This window comes from Pieris napi, chromosome 15, assembly GCF_905475465.1.
Source record: "Pieris napi chromosome 15, ilPieNapi1.2, whole genome shotgun sequence".
Lineage (NCBI taxonomy): Eukaryota > Metazoa > Arthropoda > Insecta > Lepidoptera > Pieridae > Pieris > Pieris napi.
In genome coordinates, this window is record NC_062248.1 from 4,951,835 (window position 1) to 4,973,185 (window position 21,351).

The window sequence follows — 21,351 nt, forward strand, 5'->3', positions numbered from 1 at the left end:
TTTCGTAAGGTACGTTTCTCTAATAATTTTCTATTTTGATGAATATTAATTGAAACAGTGATACATAATTGGTGGAAATCATTGTAATAACATTTAAATAAATGATTAAAACACATTTAATATATATAAGTCTAAAACAACAAGGTGCTACAGCCTCCTCGGATTTCTTATCATAATATTGGTAGTGTCGATTGCTCGATAATTCTGCGATATAATTAATAATAATTCGTTAAATTCTCTCCCACGCTAGAAAGGCACTTTGCCTTTAAAAATTTAATCACCTTCCCCTTGAAAGCATTACATAATAAGCGAAAGGTCTGAACTCCTAAGGCATTCCTCACGATGTTTTAGCCGCGATTTGAACTCACAACCTTTGTGTTGACTTAAACTTAACCACTTCCAACCTGGCTCGACCAACATCGCTCTAGTGTCATGACAAGTATGAAAATAACACCTAGTATTCACTTTGACTAATTTATCTGAGTAATGTCTTTGGTCCTGATGAGCCTGGGCGGTCCGGGCTGTACGCGATGACAAATTACCATGTGTAATAAGATTATTGGAAAATGGGCTGCCAATCATTCTAAGCATGACGTAAAGTTAGAGTTGATTTATTGGAATTTAATTCACACATCCATTCTTCAGCGGTGACCTTGAGATTATCCAAAGATTCGGATATTTTGACTTAAACAATTAACTCGGAATAAACCAACTGAACACTATATATGTATAACAATAGTTTTAATCTGTTATTCGATGTGTAATCTGTGGCGAGCTTTGATGTAGTCAAAAGATAGATTTTTAATTTTGGAAATGTTTCTATTAGAACTAATAAAAAGGACCTTATATTAAATAGATTAAATGGCTAGTGAATATTATAGCATGGAATTTTAAAACTTTTAGAAAAGCGACGGGTTCGTTCCTCCGTTAGTGGAATCTACCAAATTCTGAGTGAAAACATTCTGAATTAATTCTCCAGCTTCTAAACATATTTATTCCTTTTAAAGATATTTATTCCTTTTAAACATATTTATTCCTTTTACACATATTTATTCCTTTTACACATATTTATTCCTTTTAAACATATTTATTCCTTTTAAACATATTTATTCCTTTGAAACATATTATTTATTCCCATCAATACGATCCGTTAAACTATTTGTGAAATTTGAAGCTCTATATTTGACGTTTCAAAATTCATGGTTTTTTTGGATGCGTGAAAGATTGATGAGAGTTAGTTGCTTAATGAGCTGATTGGGCGTGGCGAGGCTTGGCGCATAGTGAAATATTGTTCTTCCTGGGAGGTCTTAGCTTCAAATCCTTGCATTTTGTCAATCCTATGATTAATGTAAATGTACTAAGAATGCTCATAGATTTACAACTCTTAAATGCAACTTTTAAAGAGCTTAAAGTTGGTCTTCTTCTACTTCGTAGTCTTCATTACTGAAGGTGTGCCTGTCTTAATTTGGTTAGAACTACTGGTAGACTATCAAACCCGACTTCTCCTACCATTACCAGAGTCGAGACTATACCTGACAACATAATACCATAGCAAAAGTAGCTGAGCACTCGTTTATAAATAGTTGACAGTCGTGGTTCGTTGGGTGAGAATTCTCCTACAAAAAACGTTCTCTTCCAACACCACATTATCTTCTTTCGGTCCGCTGCACGAATTAACCAAGACTCTGATCCGCACATATGTATAAAACATATATAAATATATGGAATAAAAATATTAGTTATAGGAATAATGTTGAGATATCCATGAACATATATAATGAAGCTAAACCTGTCTTATATATCTATTTTAACTAACAAAAATAAAACCTCACATTTCAACTGAAAGAGTAACTTTAGGTTATGCATCAAATGCATCCTCGGCCTCAAACTTCTGTATCTGTTTCATGATGATTTGTTTTTTCTAATAGGCAAGTAGATGATCAGCCTACTGTGATATACGCTGTCAACTTTTTGGGTCTACTGCAGTTTACTCACGATATGCCTTCACCGTACGAGCGTGTGTTCAATGCGAGAAAGTCCATTGGTTTACAATCGGGGATCGAACCTCAGGGACGAGAGTCACATGCTATAGCCACTAGGCCAACACTGCTTTATAATTAAACTTGCAACTTTAATAACTGGCAATGAGCATGTAAGATATTGTGTAAAATTTCCATAATTGTATAACATGTTTAATGCAATTCCAATTATAGCTCATAAAACAAACGCCATGTTGACACAACTAGAAAATTATAAGGTAACAAAACCACGGCCGCAGATGCATACGTATTAATTTGTGGTGAAATAATTAGTGATTTTAAACAAATATTAAACATGCGTACTTTAATTACACAGTAAATTTATAATGGTTGCTTGTAATTGCGGACTAACGGATATTAACCTATTTACGATTCGAATTATATGTCTATTGTCTATATTAAAGTCTGTTAAGAATGTATGAAGATTGTGATAAAGTATTTTTAACTTATGATTCACTCCATTACTACCCTCTGCATGGGTATAAGATTTACGACCTCTTCAGCAGTAATTCTTATTTCAGTAAATTTATATAAACTCACTAGCAGACCGGCCAAGCGTTGCTGTGGCTAAGGTTTTAGTTATATTACATAGTAGTAACCTATTCAAGGGAAACGGTAGGAGAACACCAGTCATGGGGACCACCATTCTTTTTTGGTGGTAATGCCATTAAATTGTAGCTTATGTGAAACGTTGGTACTTTCAACACAGCGCCATCTGTTAGACCAAAGATCGCCGGTGTGCGTCAGACACAAAGGTCTCCGTGTCTTTAAAGAAAAACGAACACAGGAACAAGAACAACGGAAGAGAGCAATGATGCTAGAACGTGAGCTTCTACTTTATGTTATCACCGATGAAGAATCTTTTATATACTTACGATAGCAATAACATTCAATAATTGGCAGATAATTTTTGTATTAAAATGAATTTATTATGTCCTCACTCTTTACTTCGGTTGTAACTAAAATAAATTTATTTTTAATTTATAAGCCTGACTTAAGAATCTTTTTGTATTCTGGATTTACAATTCAAAGGGCGTAGACGGTTGGAATTTGCGACGCACTGCGCGAAATTCCGCGTGGAATTGCTTTTATTGTCGACACTGTACTAATGGTGTCACATTGCATGCCACATTCGGCTCTCGTTTTAGTCTGAAACTTGAATTTTGTCTACCTTTAAGCAGTCTGATATTTTCTTAGTTTAATGTAAATGTTATATATTTATATATTAGCACTGTTAGCCAAGGCTAAGCTGTGCCTGCCTAGTAGGCCCGGCCTTTAAGTCCTGGCCGTAGACTGTTCTGTCTATGTGCGTATTTAACACTCGCTCGTATGGTGAAGGAAAACATTGTGAGGAAACCATGCCTCAGACCCAAAAGAGTCGACGGCGTGTGTACTGAAAGAATAAATCATCACGAAACAGATACAGAAATCTTAGACTAATGGCACGAGTTGTAGCGCCATTTTTTTTAAATTACCTATGCGTGCAATTTTAGTTAGACAGTATACAAAAAATCTGTGGCGCTACAAGCTTTTTAGATCAGGGCCTCAGATTTCTGTATCAGTTTCATGATCATTTGTCAGTCTAATAGGCAAGTAGGTGATCAGCCTCCTGTGCCTGAGACACGCCGTCGACTAAGCAAAGCCGGTTTTCTCACGATGTTTTCCTTCACCGTTCGAACATTTATCGCGCACATAGAAAGCCCAATGGTGCACAGCCGGAAATTGAACCTACGATTTCAGGGACGAGAGTCACACGCCGAAGAACACTGCACTAGACTGTATACAAAGTTTAATAATATTTTTAGTACGTTGATAAAATAAAGGTGACTTGAATACTCTCTTGTTTCTGAGAAAATCTACTGTAGGTACCAGGTTGTGTCTGCTTATCACCTGACTTAGGTCCTGACTTAGATATACCAGCGATTTTTGTTCATGTAAAGACATATTTAATTATAATAATTTGGATATCTTTAAAAGTGAACTTAGCTACGAAATTGAATGTTCGATTTGTTAACCAATGAGATTTAGAAAGTATACGAAAGAGTGTTCTTATTGATGATCTTATTCTCAATGAATGATGATTCTTTTATATTTAAAACATTCAGTATTGCCTAAACATGTTAAACATTCTGAACGATTTCCTTGTAGCCAGGTAATTGCTACATTACTATTGTACTAAAAGAAACTTTAGGTTACACGGGTGAAAAACGTAAGCAAGAACGTGTCGAAATAATTTCCCCCGAATCCGCGTTAATGCCCGCAAAACCCGCAATTTAGTCACGTAATCGTTTACTATGGTACACCTGTGAGGAGTTCCTTAAGTCGACACGGAAATCGGAAACTTTGTTGACAATATTGCTTAACGTATTACAAGTCTTTTACCAGTTTTCTAAATAAATTATCCAATTTTTTTTGCAAAATATTTTATACTTTTTAGATCTCTTTTAGCACCGCCAGTAAGCCCCCCATTGAACTCAGCTATTCGATTAATTACTGAGTTGTATGTTTATTATTTTCGACGTGTGAATAAATAATTAAAATGACAAGATAGACTTTTTATGTATTTCGTATTTTAACTACTAAAGTCCATTTAAGGCACAGGCTAAATAACAAAGTCTAAAACAGTCTACATATATAAAGGTACATAGATTTTTAATCATTAAAGTAATATTTAAATTTAAAGTAGTTTCTTACAAAAAAAACTTGGTTTTCCTACATTTTAGCAGACTAATTAATTTTGAGTACATTACAGACACAAAGCCTTAATAAAAGATTCGAGAGTCATTATCGCCAAGTGTGAGGTAATAATTAAGTTTCTTTCGCAAACTGAGTGTTGCGTCATTTGTAAATGAACATATTATTAAAGATACTAATAGTCTATACTTAGAATGTTTTCACTTCGAGTGAACGCCGGTGTGAAATGTGTTCACACGCATATCTAGAATGCAATTATTATAAATATAATAATAATTTTGATTATGGTGTTATGCAAGTAAAAATCTACAATTAATGGAAATATTCTATAATGTTATTCATATTCATTACCTACGCATTGTATTATTTTTACAAGCACAAAAAATACTTTAAAATATCTGAGAATAAAGATATTAGATAAGATTTTAAAATTTGTATTCGAACTTTATACTGCCGTGCGATTCTGTTAATCCGTGAGTTCACCTCGCACTAACAACGCTCCCTTCGTCACTCACGTCATTTTTGGAATCTCATGGTATTCTGTTAAGCAATTTCAAATTACGTCTTGACAAGTGGAGGGAGCTTGTAGTTTCTTGTTTATAAGAATGCCAAATCGAAAAATGACTGCTTCACGACTAATTTGAGCGCGACCGCCGCTGCGAAAACCGCTGTGTGTTCGAAAAGTGAGTTAAAGAATCGCAAGGCAGGTTACAAAAAATTTATTTCATTCTTTTAAGCACTTGTGTAGTTAGTGTTTATCTAGTTTTGTATGTTTTTCTTTATGGATGGATACATATACCTGCATATAATTAAGAACTTTAACCGTAATAAAACTTTACTAAGCTAGCCTATAATGTCTAAAACTAATTACCATCCTATGGACGTATAAGATAAGTAATAAATGTTCTATTACTATTAAATTTGTTTCCAAATAGATATTTCTTCAATAATTTCTTAGCGATAAAACACAGTGTATGCTTTAGTAGTGACTGAATCAAATTATATAAAACCCGGTTTCTTATCAAGAGATGTTTCCACAAGTTATCTATCGTTGACATGTTCCGTTTTAACTGGCTACGTGCCGCCCCCTAGCGTCAAGCCGACGACATTAGCTCAGGGCACGTCGCCTCCACACGTTGACATGTACATATAATGTGGAACATAGGAAACTAGGTATATACAAGCTATCTCTTCGGTGGCGTTAAGCTAAAATTCAGTTTAAACATTGAACAGGAGGAACAAAGAAATACATGTACAACACTGGCCAGTTTATAAATAATCACGCTCTTATGATCTGTTTGCTTCACTATATATTTACTAACTTTCTTATTTAAGGATTTCAGATACGAATTATGAGTACTAAAGAAATGATTTCTCTTCAGATACTTAAAACAGGCAGTGCAGAGCAGTGAAACTTTTAATAGCAGTAGCGACTTTGATCCAAGTGTTATTGAATGGAATTTCTATACAGTGCTCTGTACGTAGCACTGCTGTCACGATCTTGGAATCGCGCGTTACAAAAACTTAACATTTAAATCGGAAAATCAATCGCTTTTGGGAGAACAGTGAAGCAGATTAACAGCGTTAATACAGAATAGCGATATGTGCGGAATTTGAATTTCGAAAATGGATTTCTCCAAAGGATATTAATGTAACTAGAAAATTTTTGGCTCCGTTAAAAAATGCTTACATTGCTATTAAAGCTGAACCGTTTTCGATATCCAAGCAATTAATTAACTCGTATTAATTCAATTTAGTCTTACATTTTTTATCAAATGGTCTCTGCAGAAAGCTTATCATAAACATCGGCCATATTGTATTTTAATAGCTTCCGTAGTTGCATAAATTTGGAGATTTTTTAAATTTCACGCTTAATTTTGTTTACCGGTAAAAAACTTTACTGTTTAAAAGTTTTAAGGCATTTATCAATAAGGGGGTTAATTATTTAAATCCTTATATGCCATATGTAAGCTAATAGTAATGTTTCTGTATAGTAAATAATAAAAAATGAAAATGTGTTTTTTTAATTAAGTTCTGATATGAAAATTTTTAATAAAAACTTTGATAATATGATGTGACCCAAGGTGTACATATAAATATTATATATCCTGAATAATTTTAGCGCGTACTGTGAGGAATCTCTTGATACTTAAGTTATGAATTACAGTTTTATAGAACACAAAAAATATATGAAAAGTCCGATACTTATTACAAATTTAATCAGTAATCACATTCAGCCGACCGACCATGGTATATCTACCAATAAAATGCTTCTGTTACATCAAACAGTTTTCTTTGAACGAACATCAAACGGAATGACACTAATTTGTACATATTTACTCGAAGAACGTTTCAGTTAATATGCCTGAAAATGGAAAATTATTGTAAATTTACGGTAGCTACATATTTATTTAATTTGTTGTCTTAGATTATTTAGACTCGTAAATTTGGAAAGTGATCTAGCATAAACCATTGTACCTACAGTAAATAGGCCAAAAATATTTTCAAACCTATTTTAATTACACGTTTTTACCGGATAGAAGTAAATTATAACTTCAATCCGGTAAAAACGTGTTTTCTTTAAATGTGATGAATTTTATCACTGAGTAAGGTACTTCAACTTGGCCTCGTGGTTTCAGCGTGCAACTCTCATACCTGAGATCGTAGGTTTGATCCCTGGCCAATGGACTTTCTTTCTATGTACGCATTAAACATTCCTCGAATGGTGAAGGAAAAACATAATTAAGAAACCGCCATATTGTTTCGGCATGTTTCAGGCACAGGAGGCTGATATTTGCCTATTAGATTGATCATGAAACAGAAACAGAAATACCGACCTAAAAAGGTTGTAGCGCCACTGATTTATTTTTATTTAAGGTACTTTAAAACTAATTACAACTCTCAAATACCTACTTTACGGCTTTGTACGTGGCGTTTAACACAGTCAGCCCGATTCCCGCCGAACATAAAAGCTCAAAAAGCTGCCTCCTGACTCTGACTAACTGCTATCGTGGCTAACACACGACTTATAAGTTTCAGTTCCGAAATATAGATAAACATGCCTTAAAAATTAGAAATGAAGCAAATATTCGTTTCAGTAATCTATTTATAACACACGGTATATAATAAAAATCAATACTGTCTTCACCATAAGGGCACACGGGGCACGTGCCCAGGGCCCCCATTCTCAGGGGGCCCCGAAGGACCGACAATTTCTCTCCCACATTTATTCACAAAACATTTTTGTCGGGCACATTACACTTTTTACACAAAAAAATTTATCAGAAGGTATTTACAAGACATATACTACGCCATTATAACGATAACTGCGCCTATTCCTACTGTACTAATTAATAAGGATATAATAGAAGACTCAATAGAAATCTCGAAAAAAACCAGCAGCATTCTAATATCATTAATGACATAATATATCATACCTACAGTATTTAATGATATACTTAGTAATTTTTTTTATTATAATTAGCTTTTTTTACTTTCCAAAAGGGCCCCAAATTCTTGTGTGCCCAATGGCCCCAGCCTAGTTTAAGACGGCCCTGATAAAAATGCAAATAATGGCTGACACAAGTGATTATGTGGTTACATAAGCGTATATACGGCGGATGTCAACGGAGGGTGGACTAAGTAAATAAACATTTTCCGCGTACTTACTTCCATAAATTAGTTCCAGCTAAGACGATTTATAAATAAGCGTGAACTGTGTGTATTAAAACTTGGATGAATGCCCTGATATTTCCTTTACCAAACTTTACGTTCACTTGTTAATACTTGCAAGCCGCGAAAACGATATTCCATTTTTAAATTTTTCGATAGACATACTTTTTGAATACTGGCCTCATTAAAACATATGACGTTACTACCTATTAGAAAGTTAATTTTTAATGTAGTATTAAGTGAGATATAGGTAGTAAAATATAGGAATGATGATTCCCGTTTGAACCAATCTTACTTCCAGACTATTTATTGCAAGTTAGGTTAATAACTACTATGTATATTATATAGGTATAGTCCTTTATGTTAACCGCAAGCATATATCTACACATAATTAAATAATCATAATTCATAGATTTCGTATACATATTTTGATGATAAAAGTGAAAACACTAAATTTAGTACAAAATCCGTCTACGATTGAAGGGTCTCTTCAATTTATTAATTCATTCATTTTCTGTAAATCTCAACAATGTAAACCTATATCCTAAGTTTTGTAATTAGTCTTAGATTTCTATTTTTCTTTATAATATAGTATTTTAGTTTCAAAAATTGTTAAGTTACGATTTCGTTATACCATTGGAAGAGCGGAGTACCCTGATGTACAGGTCTCCCTAGACTTAGTTCAGGGGCTCTATATATATCTGTTAAAAATGTTACATATTATTAAATAAAGATTTTTCAATTTTTAAATTACATTCTTATAAAAAAAAATTAAAAATCATACGCAGTTTTTATGCTCAAATTGGGTCTATGACCTGTATCAGTATTTTTCCCACACTTTACCCTATCAAAAACAATCCCCAAATGTATTTAAAAATGCAGTAGAAAGTGTCTGTCAATTTACTCCCAAAACGTTTACAAACAACCTATCATTACATATGGGGTGATACGAAAATTAAAAGTTTGAAAACAAAACCAGCAGATGTCATATTATGTCACACGAAATGAAATATTCACGGTGAAAGCGGGGTTATGTAAATAACTGGCTACGAAAATGTACATAATTAGTTTACACGTTTTCTCGGTAGCGCCCTGTCTCCCCTCGCCATATTGTGGGTGTTGGGGGGCAGATTAGCCCGACTTGCTAAGGGTACATTTACATGAATCACTCTTCGAGTAAGGCATGTGTTCTCTTCACATAGCCTAGATTGCATTTTTTATGAATCAATTATAACAATAGGCAGCTAGAAATAGTACCTAATTGCTTATTAAAAAAAACATTAATTGTATTTAATATCAAGGGACACTTAAAGGTAACAAAAACCAACGGGATTAAAACAAGATTTAGTCTTAATTTCTGCCTGTAAATTTAATAGTATTGATTTTCATAGTTCACAAGGAATAGGCCGATGGGATTAAAGAGCTTTTACTTAAGGCATATATGTATTATCGATTCGTGGATAAATAATACAATTGTAATGAACAGTATTTGTTTTATGAACATATTTAAAATGTGCACAAAGAAAAGGATTGTCTTAGAAATGGTATTTTAACAAAATTAAATTCAAAGCGGGTAGAGTGACAGCTAATCTCTTAATAAGACACAAAGTAAAGTGAATTTGCAATGAGACAGCGAGCTCTTTAGAGGGGCGGTGTCGGCGCGTCAACGTCGCTAGGGGGCGCTGTGCCCCCCAATTCTTTTGTCGTTTTCAGCTCAAACATCGCGTTTCCCGTTTGCATACATTTACACCGGGGCTTGCACCCTCACGACGCCGTCTCTCAAGAATAAAATTAGTGTCGGCGGCGTGACACAAAATTTAAACGTAATAAGATATTTATAAAGAAATTTCCAATTCAGCGGCAAAGTTCAAAATTTGACTCGGACTAAGGAGTTCTGGCGTTTTCAATTTAAACTTGGAACGAGTTAAACAATGTTCGCGTTCCGCAAACTCCCTTCATTTAAGTAAATTAGATTGTATGAACTTATTATTTGGATTTTTAATTTTGGATTAGTAGAACAGTTAATTAATTAATATACAAAAAGAATGTATTTTATTTACATGAGAAACTTAATATGTATATACGAACGAGATACACGTCGCCATCAGCCGTCCCAATTTTAGTCTACTAGGCTCATTCTGATGTCTCTTTAATGCCCTTTTGAATTGGTTAAACGCGCTAATATTTCGAATTTTACGCTTTATGATTAAATAATTGCACACCCTCATACTTAATAGACTTCTTCAAATAATTTGTACGCGGCTTCGGCAAATTAATATTGATAAAAGATTTCCGTTAATACGATTATTGAACTGATGTTTTGTTACGTCAAAAACTACGTGACAATTTTCTTGGAAAGCAAAAAATAAAACATTTGAAACGAATAAAATTGTTTATGTGAAAATTTACATAAGTCTACATACCACTCAACCAAACTATAACATAGGTAGCGAACATAAGAGAAAGCAGACAATCACCAGCTGATAACGATAGGTTAATCTAACACGTAGCGATGTTCACTTGCATTTCGCGCGTTCACCTCGCGGAGTCGACTAATGCGCATATAAATCAGCAATACGGTCACCCGCGCCTCCTCACCGCCGATAAAATACCAAATTGTTTCCTGCCGGGTGGGCGCCGCCCTGCTTCGCTCTTAAACGCCGTTTCAAGTTGCACTTGTGAAACGAACTTTTTACTGTTCTCGAAATTGGCGTCGCGAATTGCTTTTCTTCCTCGCAACTTTTATGGGCGTCGCGGGATCGCGCTTTACGATAACCGAAAATGGTAGGTGCATTTTTTTTTCGAATCGCGGACTATCGCGAATCGAGGCGACACGCTGGCATTGGCAAATGCGAGCCAATTAGAAGATTAAGCGTTGACAATTACAGTGTCGGATCGCGATCGTATATCAACAATTATCGTACGAGTGCGATAAATTGCAACGTACGTGTAAGCGCGGTGCACCTAGCGCGACGAATATTATCACAATTTATTTTATTTGCACGAATTTATTTTATTTCCGACCCTCACAACTTGTCTAGAACAGACAACTGCAACAATTATGCAGGTTTACGATATAGACAATAGATAAAACAATTGAAGAATTCAAAATAAACATGTGGAAAAATTAAGTTGATCTAAATAATTTGACAGCGCAGTCATAAAATTTCGATAATATAGTCGCTTTTATGTTATTTACAGTAGGGATTCTAGTGAATCTTTCTCATCAAAGTTTCCTATACTCATAAAGTCGTAAACATTAACATCAAAGCACGAAAACAATTAAATTGTAATATTGTCGCGACGTAATATTTCGCGTTTATCATCGAAATGTGAATTTATATAAAGGATAGTGGTGAGAAGTAAATCAAGACAGTTGTCGTGTGCCAAGTTTGTGATTATAATGTGTTGGCAAACTGACATCTCCACTATGTATTTCTTTGATATCATTTGAGCTATGAGCTTTCAATTATCTATATTTCATATGGCCACAGCATCTCAAAAATTTGAATTGGGAACATGGATAATGACAATTGCCATTTAATCTAAACGTCAAAAGTCGAATCTCTTTCTTTTATTGCGTTTATTTAAATTAAGCAGTAAAGATGAAAATAATAACCGTCTTGTATATTTTTAGTAAATTTATTAGTTTTTGTGGGTTTTCAGTGTAGTTTTTCAATTATATATATTTAATATGACCACAGCATCTCAAAAATTTGAATTGAGACTATAATGACAATTGACATTTGACATTTAAGCTAAACGTTAGTAAATTGAATCTCTTTATTGCGATTCGTTAAATATGGCAATAAAGATAAAAATAATAACTGTTTATGTTTTTAGTAATTTTAGCTAGTTTGTTTTTATGTTTTCAGTATAACTTTTCTTTACCTACACACGGACAAAGGGACGATAAGGTTTATCTTATAAAAAATCTGATATTGTACAAGATTCTCAAGTCCTATACTAAACCGAACAATCTACTAGGTAATGCTTAGTTATTTAACAGTGTTAATCGTCCAATTCATATATAAATTACTTAACAAACTGCATCTGACAAAATATTTGCTGAGCGGATGAAAAATGATCGCTTTAAGCAACAATGAGACGGGTTTTAAAACGCAGCTTACCGCATTAGCTACACAGACGGACATATTTACATTCTATTACGCCTGTTATGATAATCTCATGGGGATGAATGCAGTGTCCGTGCTAGTGTGCATTTTTATTGTGACCCATATGCAAATTAAGAATTTATAGTGAAAACTGATTTGAATTTTCGAGTTTTTGTTATTTAGTAGATTCTGAGTATAAAGTAACAAGAAATAAAACAGTACTAAAGTTATAATACAGTTGTCTGAAGACACAAATATGTATAAATAATAGCAGACGTGGTCGTAGGTTCGATTCCCGGTACTAATAGCCTTTCTGTATACGTATTTAACACTTGTAGGGTGATGAAAAAGATCCCGACGAAACCCATATCAGTCTTACAGAAAGACGACAACGTGTGTCAGGCACAGAAGGTTGATCGCCTGCCTATTAGGAAAAACAATTGATCACGAAACAGGTACAGAAATCTGACCACCATTATTTTTTTTAATGAAAGAAGTAATGCATAGAAAAATAACAAAATATAGCATGTCAAGAAGTGCACCGTGTTCATTTAGACTCAGTCAGTGCAATTGTACTACACATATACTAGTACATAGTTATATTGATACTTTTTATGTGCTTTGTGTTTAGCAACAAAACAACGACAGTTTACTACAGAAAGTTCTTGATTAATAAGTTCAGCAAGTAATATCGAAAGCACCTGATTCAGCAAAACATTGCGACAATGAGATCTCAGTGGAACAATTCAATTACATTGAAAGATCCCTCATAAGCGAATCGTTTTTCCGAGCCATTAATTTTTTCGAACGACACGAGCTAGCGGGGTCGGCCGTGGCTATCTTGCGAGATAATGCTGATTTATATGAGCGGGCGACGGCCGCGATTCGTCGCGCTTCGTCACCGCGTCACGGGGACGCGACGCGAACGTCGTGCGAATCGCCGAGCCGCAGCCCACGTCCCACAGCCCACCGCTGTTTGTTTAGCCACGCAGATTTTGAGTAAGGCAACGTTCATTTGTGACGGTTAGTTGGCGAGATTTATGCTAATCGACGGGGCAGAGCGCGCGTGTGGCAAATTATCCCTTTGTGACGGGGATTTCGTTTATGGCCTATTTTTTCACAGTTAAATTAATTACGCTGACAGATAACCCTTTGTCCAGAGGTGAACGCCATATATACATAAACCATGATACACTTCTTGATCATGAGGTATGAATAAAGTCATAAATGTGATAAGGCGTATTTCTAAAATGGCGGCAGGTGTTATCAAAGGCCGCGTTAGCGAATTTGTCACGATCGGTGAGCTGTCGCGGTGATTTACGTCGTAGCGATAACGTCGCCGAGTGCGATGCTCACAGTGCCACTGATATTGTAGCAAAAACCTACAACTATTTCTCAGTCCTATTTCTCCCTTTTACTCAGACACCCACAGCATTGGAGGCTTCCCGTTCCCCTTTAAAATTTCGTCAATGAGAATGTTGCTACTCATTTTGTAGCAAAAACCTACAACTATTTCTCAGTCCTATTTCTCCCTTTTACTCAGACACCCATAGCACTGGAGGCTTCCCGTTCCCCTTTAAAATTTCTTCATTGAGATTGTTGCTACTGATATTGTAGCAAAAACCTACAACTATTTCTCAGTCCTATTTCTCCCTTTTACTCAGACACCCATAGCACTGGAGGCTTCCCGTTCCCCTTTAAAATTTCTTCATTGAGATTGTTGCTACTGATATTGTAGCAAAAACCTACAACTATTTCTCAGTCCTATTTCTCCCTTTTACTCAGACACCCACAGCACTGGAGGCTTCCCGTTCCCCTTTAAAATTTCTTCATAGAAATTGTTGCTACTGATATTGTAGCAAAAACCTACAACTATTTCTCACTCCTATTTCTCCCGTTTACACAGACACCCACAGGACTCAAGGCTCCCCGTTCCCCTTTAAAATTTCTTCATAGAAATTGTTGCTACTGATATTGTAGCAAAAACCTACAACTATTTCTCAGTCCTATTTCTCCCTTTTACTCAGACACCCATAGCACTGGAGGCTTCCCGTTCCCCTTTAAAATTTCTTCATTGAGATTGTTGCTACTGATATTGTAGCAAAAACCTACAACTATTTCTCAGTCCTATTTCTCCCTTTTACTCAGACACCCATAGCACTGGAGGCTTCCCGTTCCCCTTTAAAATTTCTTCATTGAGATTGTTGCTACTGATATTGTAGCAAAAACCTACAACTATTTCTCAGTCCTATTTCTCCCTTTTACTCAGACACCCACAGCACTGGAGGCTTCCCGTTCCCCTTTAAAATTTCTTCATAGAAATTGTTGCTACTGATATTGTAGCAAAAACCTACAACTATTTCTCACTCCTATTTCTCCCGTTTACACAGACACCCACAGGACTCAAGGCTCCCCGTTCCCCTTTAAAATTTCTTCATAGAAATTGTTGCTACTGATATTGTAGCAAAAACCTACAACTATTTCTCAGTCCTATTTCTCCCTTTTACTCAGACACCCATAGCACTGGAGGCTTCCCGTTCCCCTTTAAAATTTCTTCATTGAGATTGTTGCTACTGATATTGTAGCAAAAACCTACAACTATTTCTCAGTCCTATTTCTCCCTTTTACTCAGACACCCACAGCACTGGAGGCTTCCCGTTCCCCTTTAAAATTTCTTCATAGAAATTGTTGCTACTGATATTGTAGCAAAAACCTACAACTATTTCTCACTCCTATTTCTCCCGTTTACACAGACACCCACAGGACTCAAGGCTCCCCGTTCCCCTTTAAAATTTCTTCATAGAAATTGTTGCTACTGATATTGTAGCAAAAACCTACAACTATTTCTCACTCCTATTTCTCCCGTTTACACAGACACCCACAGGACTCAAGGCTCCCCGTTCCCCTTTAAAATTTCTTCATAGAAATTGTTGCTACTGATATTGTAGCAAAAACCTACAACTATTTCTCACTCCTATTTCTCCCGTTTACACAGACACCCACAGGACTCAAGGCTCCCCGTTCCCCTTTAAAATTTCTTCATAGAAATTGTTGCTACTGATATTGTAGCAAAAACCTACAACTATTTCTCACTCCTATTTCTCCCGTTTACACAGACACCCACAGGACTCAAGGCTCCCCGTTCCCCTTTAAAATTTCTTCATAGAAATTGTTGCTACTGATATTGTAGCAAAAACCTACAACTATTTCTCACTCCTATTTCTCCCGTTTACACAGACACCCACAGGACTCAAGGCTCCCCGTTCCCCTTTAAAATTTCTTCATAGAAATTGTTGCTACTGATATTGTAGCAAAAACCTACAACTATTTCTCACTCCTATTTCTCCCGTTTACACAGACACCCACAGGACTCAAGGCTCTCCGCTCCCTTTTAAAATTTCATCATTGAGATTGTTAGTGTTTACCAAGTGACGACTAGTTTACAGAAATAAACCACCAGTTAAATGGACCACACAATTATAAAGAGTCATCTAACAGTGTTACAAAATCTTCGAGCTAATTAGCTCGATTTGAACACCGATTCCGTTTGTTCGATCGCGGGCAGTGTTGGGCAATTGCCCATTGTTCTGCCCCGAGGCGCGACGGCCATGCCTCGCACCACTGAAAACCTACCACCTACCATAACGGCTATCGTGTATAGCCTTCGTCTCGTTACAAACACGCTTCCGATTACCACTGACCTACCACCGTCAGCTAAACACAAAATTCTAATTAAACTATCGGAATATGTTTTACCTACCAGGGTTTTAAATATGTCTAGACCATAAATATTGATGATTACCTACATTACATTGGATTATAGACGTGCGAGATACTTTCCACTCAACTATGTACAGAATATACTCACATACACTATATAAAGTCGTTGCTAAATCAATAGCATATGAACAAAGTACCTAGTTGTTGTTTATATACTATAAAATTATATAAAAATATATGCGGATTTGAACAGTTAAGTAATGGGATCCGATCACAGTTTGACTTGTTGACTGCGAGTCTTAGTGTTATTAATTGAGGTTCGTGCTTTTTACATTTTTTACATTTTTCGTGCTAAAAATTACAAGTTTTACAGGCACAGTGTTGGCCTAGTAGCTACAACATGCAACTCTCATCCTGAGGTCGTAGGTTCGATTTCCGGCTGTGCACCAATGTACTTTCTTTCTATATGCGCATTTAACATTCGCTCGAACGGTGAAGGAAAACATCGTGAGGAAACCGGCTGATCACCTACTTGCGTAATAGATTTAAAAATGACCATGAAACAGATTCAGAAACCTGAGGCCCAGACCTAAAGAGGTTGTAGCGCTACTGATTTTATTTTTACAACTGGTTATTCATTATTTCATTTGTAAAGAGGTGAGCTAATGAAAAAGCCTTTAGATAATAACAATACTGTCTTTGGTAAGTACACATTCCCACAATAAATTTGCGTTTACTTAACGCTTAGTTAATGAAGTTTTATTAAATTAATCATAATGACAAGTGGCAAAACGTTTCTTAGCTTTTTAATTTCTTTTTATTTATTTCCTCTGTATAAAACAGATTTAACATTAAACATGTGGTATTTGGTACCACGGAAGAGTAGTCTAGTGACCCAAAACAGTAATAAGGTAACCACTATAGGTGGTTACCTTATTACTGTTTTGGGACTGGAAGAGATCGCTCGAAAGCGATTAGGCCGCCGATTGGCCTTCTTTTAATTTAATTATTTTAATTGTACTATATTTAAATATACTTGCAACGAAATTTTAATAAATACGGAACTAGCGTCCGTACTAGTCACACACATTGCGGTTTTATAAAATAAATATTATTATTGTACTTTAGACTCAGTTGGAATAAGAAATACATTGAAAAAACACTCACCTTCCAGTTTTTGTAATGATCATCTCCGTTCCCAATTCGTTGAATTTATCCCATAGTTCCTTCGTTTCTAAATGACATTGTATGTGTTTCATTTCTTCGCTGGACCATCGTTCGGCGAGCAAGGGGTTTCTTGGGGTTGGGGAGAGAGCCCTGGAGCCACCAGGACCTCCGCTCATGGAACCAGCCTCTGACGTAGATGAGACATCAACGGGGGAATCTCTGTCGAATTCGGGTAGAGGAGGTGATGGTGATCCAGACGCTGAGGCGGTGGCATCAACGAATTTTTCTGTAATAAATTTAAAAGGTATAGGTTCCGTTGTCTTACTTTCGTTAAAAATTATTTTTATTTCACCGTATAGTCACCGTGACCACGCTGTAAAGCACGCGAAACGTCGGTTAATTTAAAATAATTGTAAATTTATAATAATACATAACTTTAATCCGGTTAAAAAGTGTTTTCTTTTAATTTATTTTAATTTATTAAATTGAAATATAATATTTATCTAAGAGGGCATTGTAGTAAAACTGTCTTCAGAAATTATTTATTCGCAATAATTGTTTATTCAGCGTAAAATAAACACTGGCTTAATAAAGGCTAAATATCTAATACATAAAGATAGTGACGAAAAAGATATTTAATTCAATAAGTACTAATAGCACTCGCTCGTAAGGTGAAGGAAATAATCGAGAGGAAACCGGCCTGCCTTAGACAAAAAATCAACGGCGTGTGTCAAACACACAAGGCCTACTTGCCTATCAGAAAAAACAAATGAACACGAAACATATACAGAAATCTGAGGCTCAGATCTTGTAAGGTTGTACCACTGGTTTTTTATAGGTACCTACGAATATTTTTAATAGGTTGTATTTTTGCGTAAATTATAAAAGGTTGTTTACTCATTTTATCCGTTTACCTTGATACACTTACAAATATTAAATAAAAATTTTAAAAAGTCGAAATTCTCTTAATAATTAATACTACTTTACTCTACAATATGCCTTGTATAATTATTATAATATATTGCTTCATAATTGATTATGAAGTGTGGGATAATACTTTGAAGTTAAACTACATTTTATTATGTAAAATGAATATCTGTAGAACCTCTATAACTCGAACATCAAGGGAGACGCTACAAAATTCGAGTTATAAGTACCTACGACTTAAGGAGGATTTGACTTTTGCGGACTTTGATTTGACTTGTCTTCTACGAGATTTATTCTTAACTAATTTTGAGTTAGAGGTGAAGTAATTAAAAATTGAAATTACAGAGGTAAAAACATGATTTAATTTATAAGACTCAAATTTTAGACATAATTAGGTTAAAATGTATATTATGGGACTGATAAATGTGTACTAAAACGGGTTGCAGGGAATCACTGATTATTGTGAGATTTCGAGTAATGGAGGTTTTGGGGCCACAAGGGAAGGAATAAAACATTTTTGGAGGCTGTCGACTTGTCAAGGTTCCACTTAAAGTGATTCTAATATGGAAATTCAACTAAATATATATCTTTAAGAGTTATTTAAATAAAATGTAAAATAATTAAGTTTGTTTTGCCATAAAATCTAGAGAACTTAAACGTAATTAACGTTTAAACTGAAATCAACATTTATATCGTATAGAATACATAATTGCAGTCTTTTTACATCTAATTATACAATTTTGACTCCGGAAATAAGTCGTAAATGCCATATTTAAAGTAGCCATATTTTTAAATAGATTCGTAAAATAATATTTGATTTAATTCATAAAATGCAACAGGTTCAAATGGTTGGGACGTACACCGAATGGCGGATGACCAACGGCCTTTACTGAAGTCAGAACCCGGTGGCAAGAGGAAACCCGGTAGACCGAGGCTGCTTTGGTGGGATTTTCAGGGACCTCAAGAAGCACGAGATTGCAATGACGAAAGATACTTGCGTAGGCAAAAGTCCATCAGAGGCTGTACAGCCGTTTATGATAACGATAAAGTCGTTCTATAGGAAATTAGTTTAAGTTGGTTCTCTCTTGTCTCATCTTAATCTGGGGGTAAACATGGGGTGTAGTATCAACAAAATCTATTGAACAAAAACGAATTCATGAAATTTTTGAGTCTTAGAACTTGCACTTGTTTCGTAAATCAAATGTTCCTTTAAAATGTTTACACAATCTTTGTAAATGGAATAAATATACCTACTTTATAAATATATAAAAATTCTACTTCTCTAGTTATTTTATTTTTCGACTTCGAAATAATTATTTGGATGTGCTTGAATTAATATTTTGTCTGCGGAAAACAGTTAATAAATCGTCGAAGTATAGCTCTGGTTATTTTGTATTGTAAATTTGGTTATTTTAATATTCGTATTGGCAAGAATTTTAGATAATTATATTTTTTATATCTTACTAGATTTGGTAAACTAGTTTCATATTATAATAATAATCTCCGTCATGATTTGACCTATGAACCTATTAAATTTAACTATAGTTTTGCCTTAATTTTGCGATCCCAAAAATTCTTTTATTTTGAAGAAAGAATGTTTGACTTTAATTCACAAGTTAATATCTACGACAGTAATTAGGTATTTAATAGGCCTGCACACCCTAACACTTATTAAGTGCTAAACAACATAAAAATATTTTTATTATACTTATCAAAATATAAACTCGATTATAAGATCGAAATATATGGCAAGAAAAGCCAAATGAAAAGAAATCGGAAACGGAAGTTAATGTAGAAATTTTAAGATCTTATAATAATTTTAAAACTTCATTTTGTATCTAATTTTTACTACAGACGAAGATGTTTTATTAGAAAGACGCTGCTGTGTTTTCTTTAGAGTTTATTTTTTACTCCTATTATTTCTCACATCCAACAAGACTCACCTAATGGCGTCAAAGTATCTTCTCTAGGATCTCTATGTCTTCGTCTCTCTCGTCTCTCCTGCCTGTCTCTTGCCATAATAGCCGCAATAGAAAAGTCAGTGGCACAGGGCCGGGCAGAGCATTCCTCGTCCATGACTGGCCGTTCACGGCCCTCACCTTGAAGCAGCATCAAGCTGGCCACCTCAGGAAACCGGCTACGGGCCCACACGTCACCGACCGTGCATCCCATTACAGATCATAACCAATACACTGAAACGATGCGACGTCCACTCTAAAATAACATAGTTCGCGAAGTTTCGGTAATAGTCAAACTTTTTACGCGCGGTAGTACGGCGAGCGCGCGTGCGAGATAGCGCGCTGTGGTTCAGACTGAGGCGTCAAGTAGCGCCGAGGCGGCGACGCGTCGCAGGGAGGGGCCTGCATCCCGCCCTACGCCACCACACTTCGACCACGCTTTTTATTATTTCTTTCTTATATCCACCGTCTCTTTCGCACTGGCGGCACTTCGCGTCCTCTCTCTCGCGAGTTTTTCTCCGCGTGATAACTATTTTCGCTAAATGGCTCACCGCCGCACTGAAAAGCCTCTTGTTAAACGGTGAGTCGATCCTATCAAAGTATTTGTTACTTGATGCATTTTGAGATCAGCAAGTTCCGGCGATTACTATTCGCTATTATATCGGATAAATAAATAACTCTGTATTATGGCAGCCTTTAATCGGCTATAACGATGTAAAACATTAATGGTCTGAGATAAACTGCCGTATTACTTGCGTCTTCAGTTCTCGTCTCAAAGAATATCAGGAATATTTTAAAAGTTGATACATTGTTGCTAAAGTAAACTGATATTTTTATATTAACTTTACTTAAAAAATTATTTCGTCCTCCATGACAAAAATTCATGGAAATTTTACTTAAAAACCACATTTTTAACTATTTTTATTACCTAAGCCTTATATTCAGTGCTGACAAAGATAAAAATACGGCCTGACAAAAATTTAATCAAGCAAATTATTAACTAATCACTAATAAATAATGACTATAATAGTCATTAGTCATAGTAAACTATTCCTAATA

At 35.2% G+C, this 21,351-nt stretch overlaps 1 protein-coding gene across 2 annotated transcripts in view; it reads right to left on the reverse strand.

The window, feature by feature from the left end:
- Positions 1–20,658, reverse strand: part of LOC125056785 (T-box transcription factor TBX20-like) — a 40,076-nt gene extending 19,418 nt beyond the window's left edge. For both annotated transcript variants that reach the window (XM_047660073.1, XM_047660072.1), the window contains exons 1-2: positions 20,278–20,658; positions 17,408–17,693 (exon numbers count right to left, since the gene is read on the reverse strand). In XM_047660073.1, the coding sequence (XP_047516029.1) occupies positions 17,408–17,693; positions 20,278–20,506 (515 nt within the window). In that variant the 5' untranslated portion in view covers positions 20,507–20,658. The remainder of the gene's footprint in view (positions 1–17,407; positions 17,694–20,277) is intronic.
- Positions 20,659–21,351: the final 693 nt, after the last annotated feature.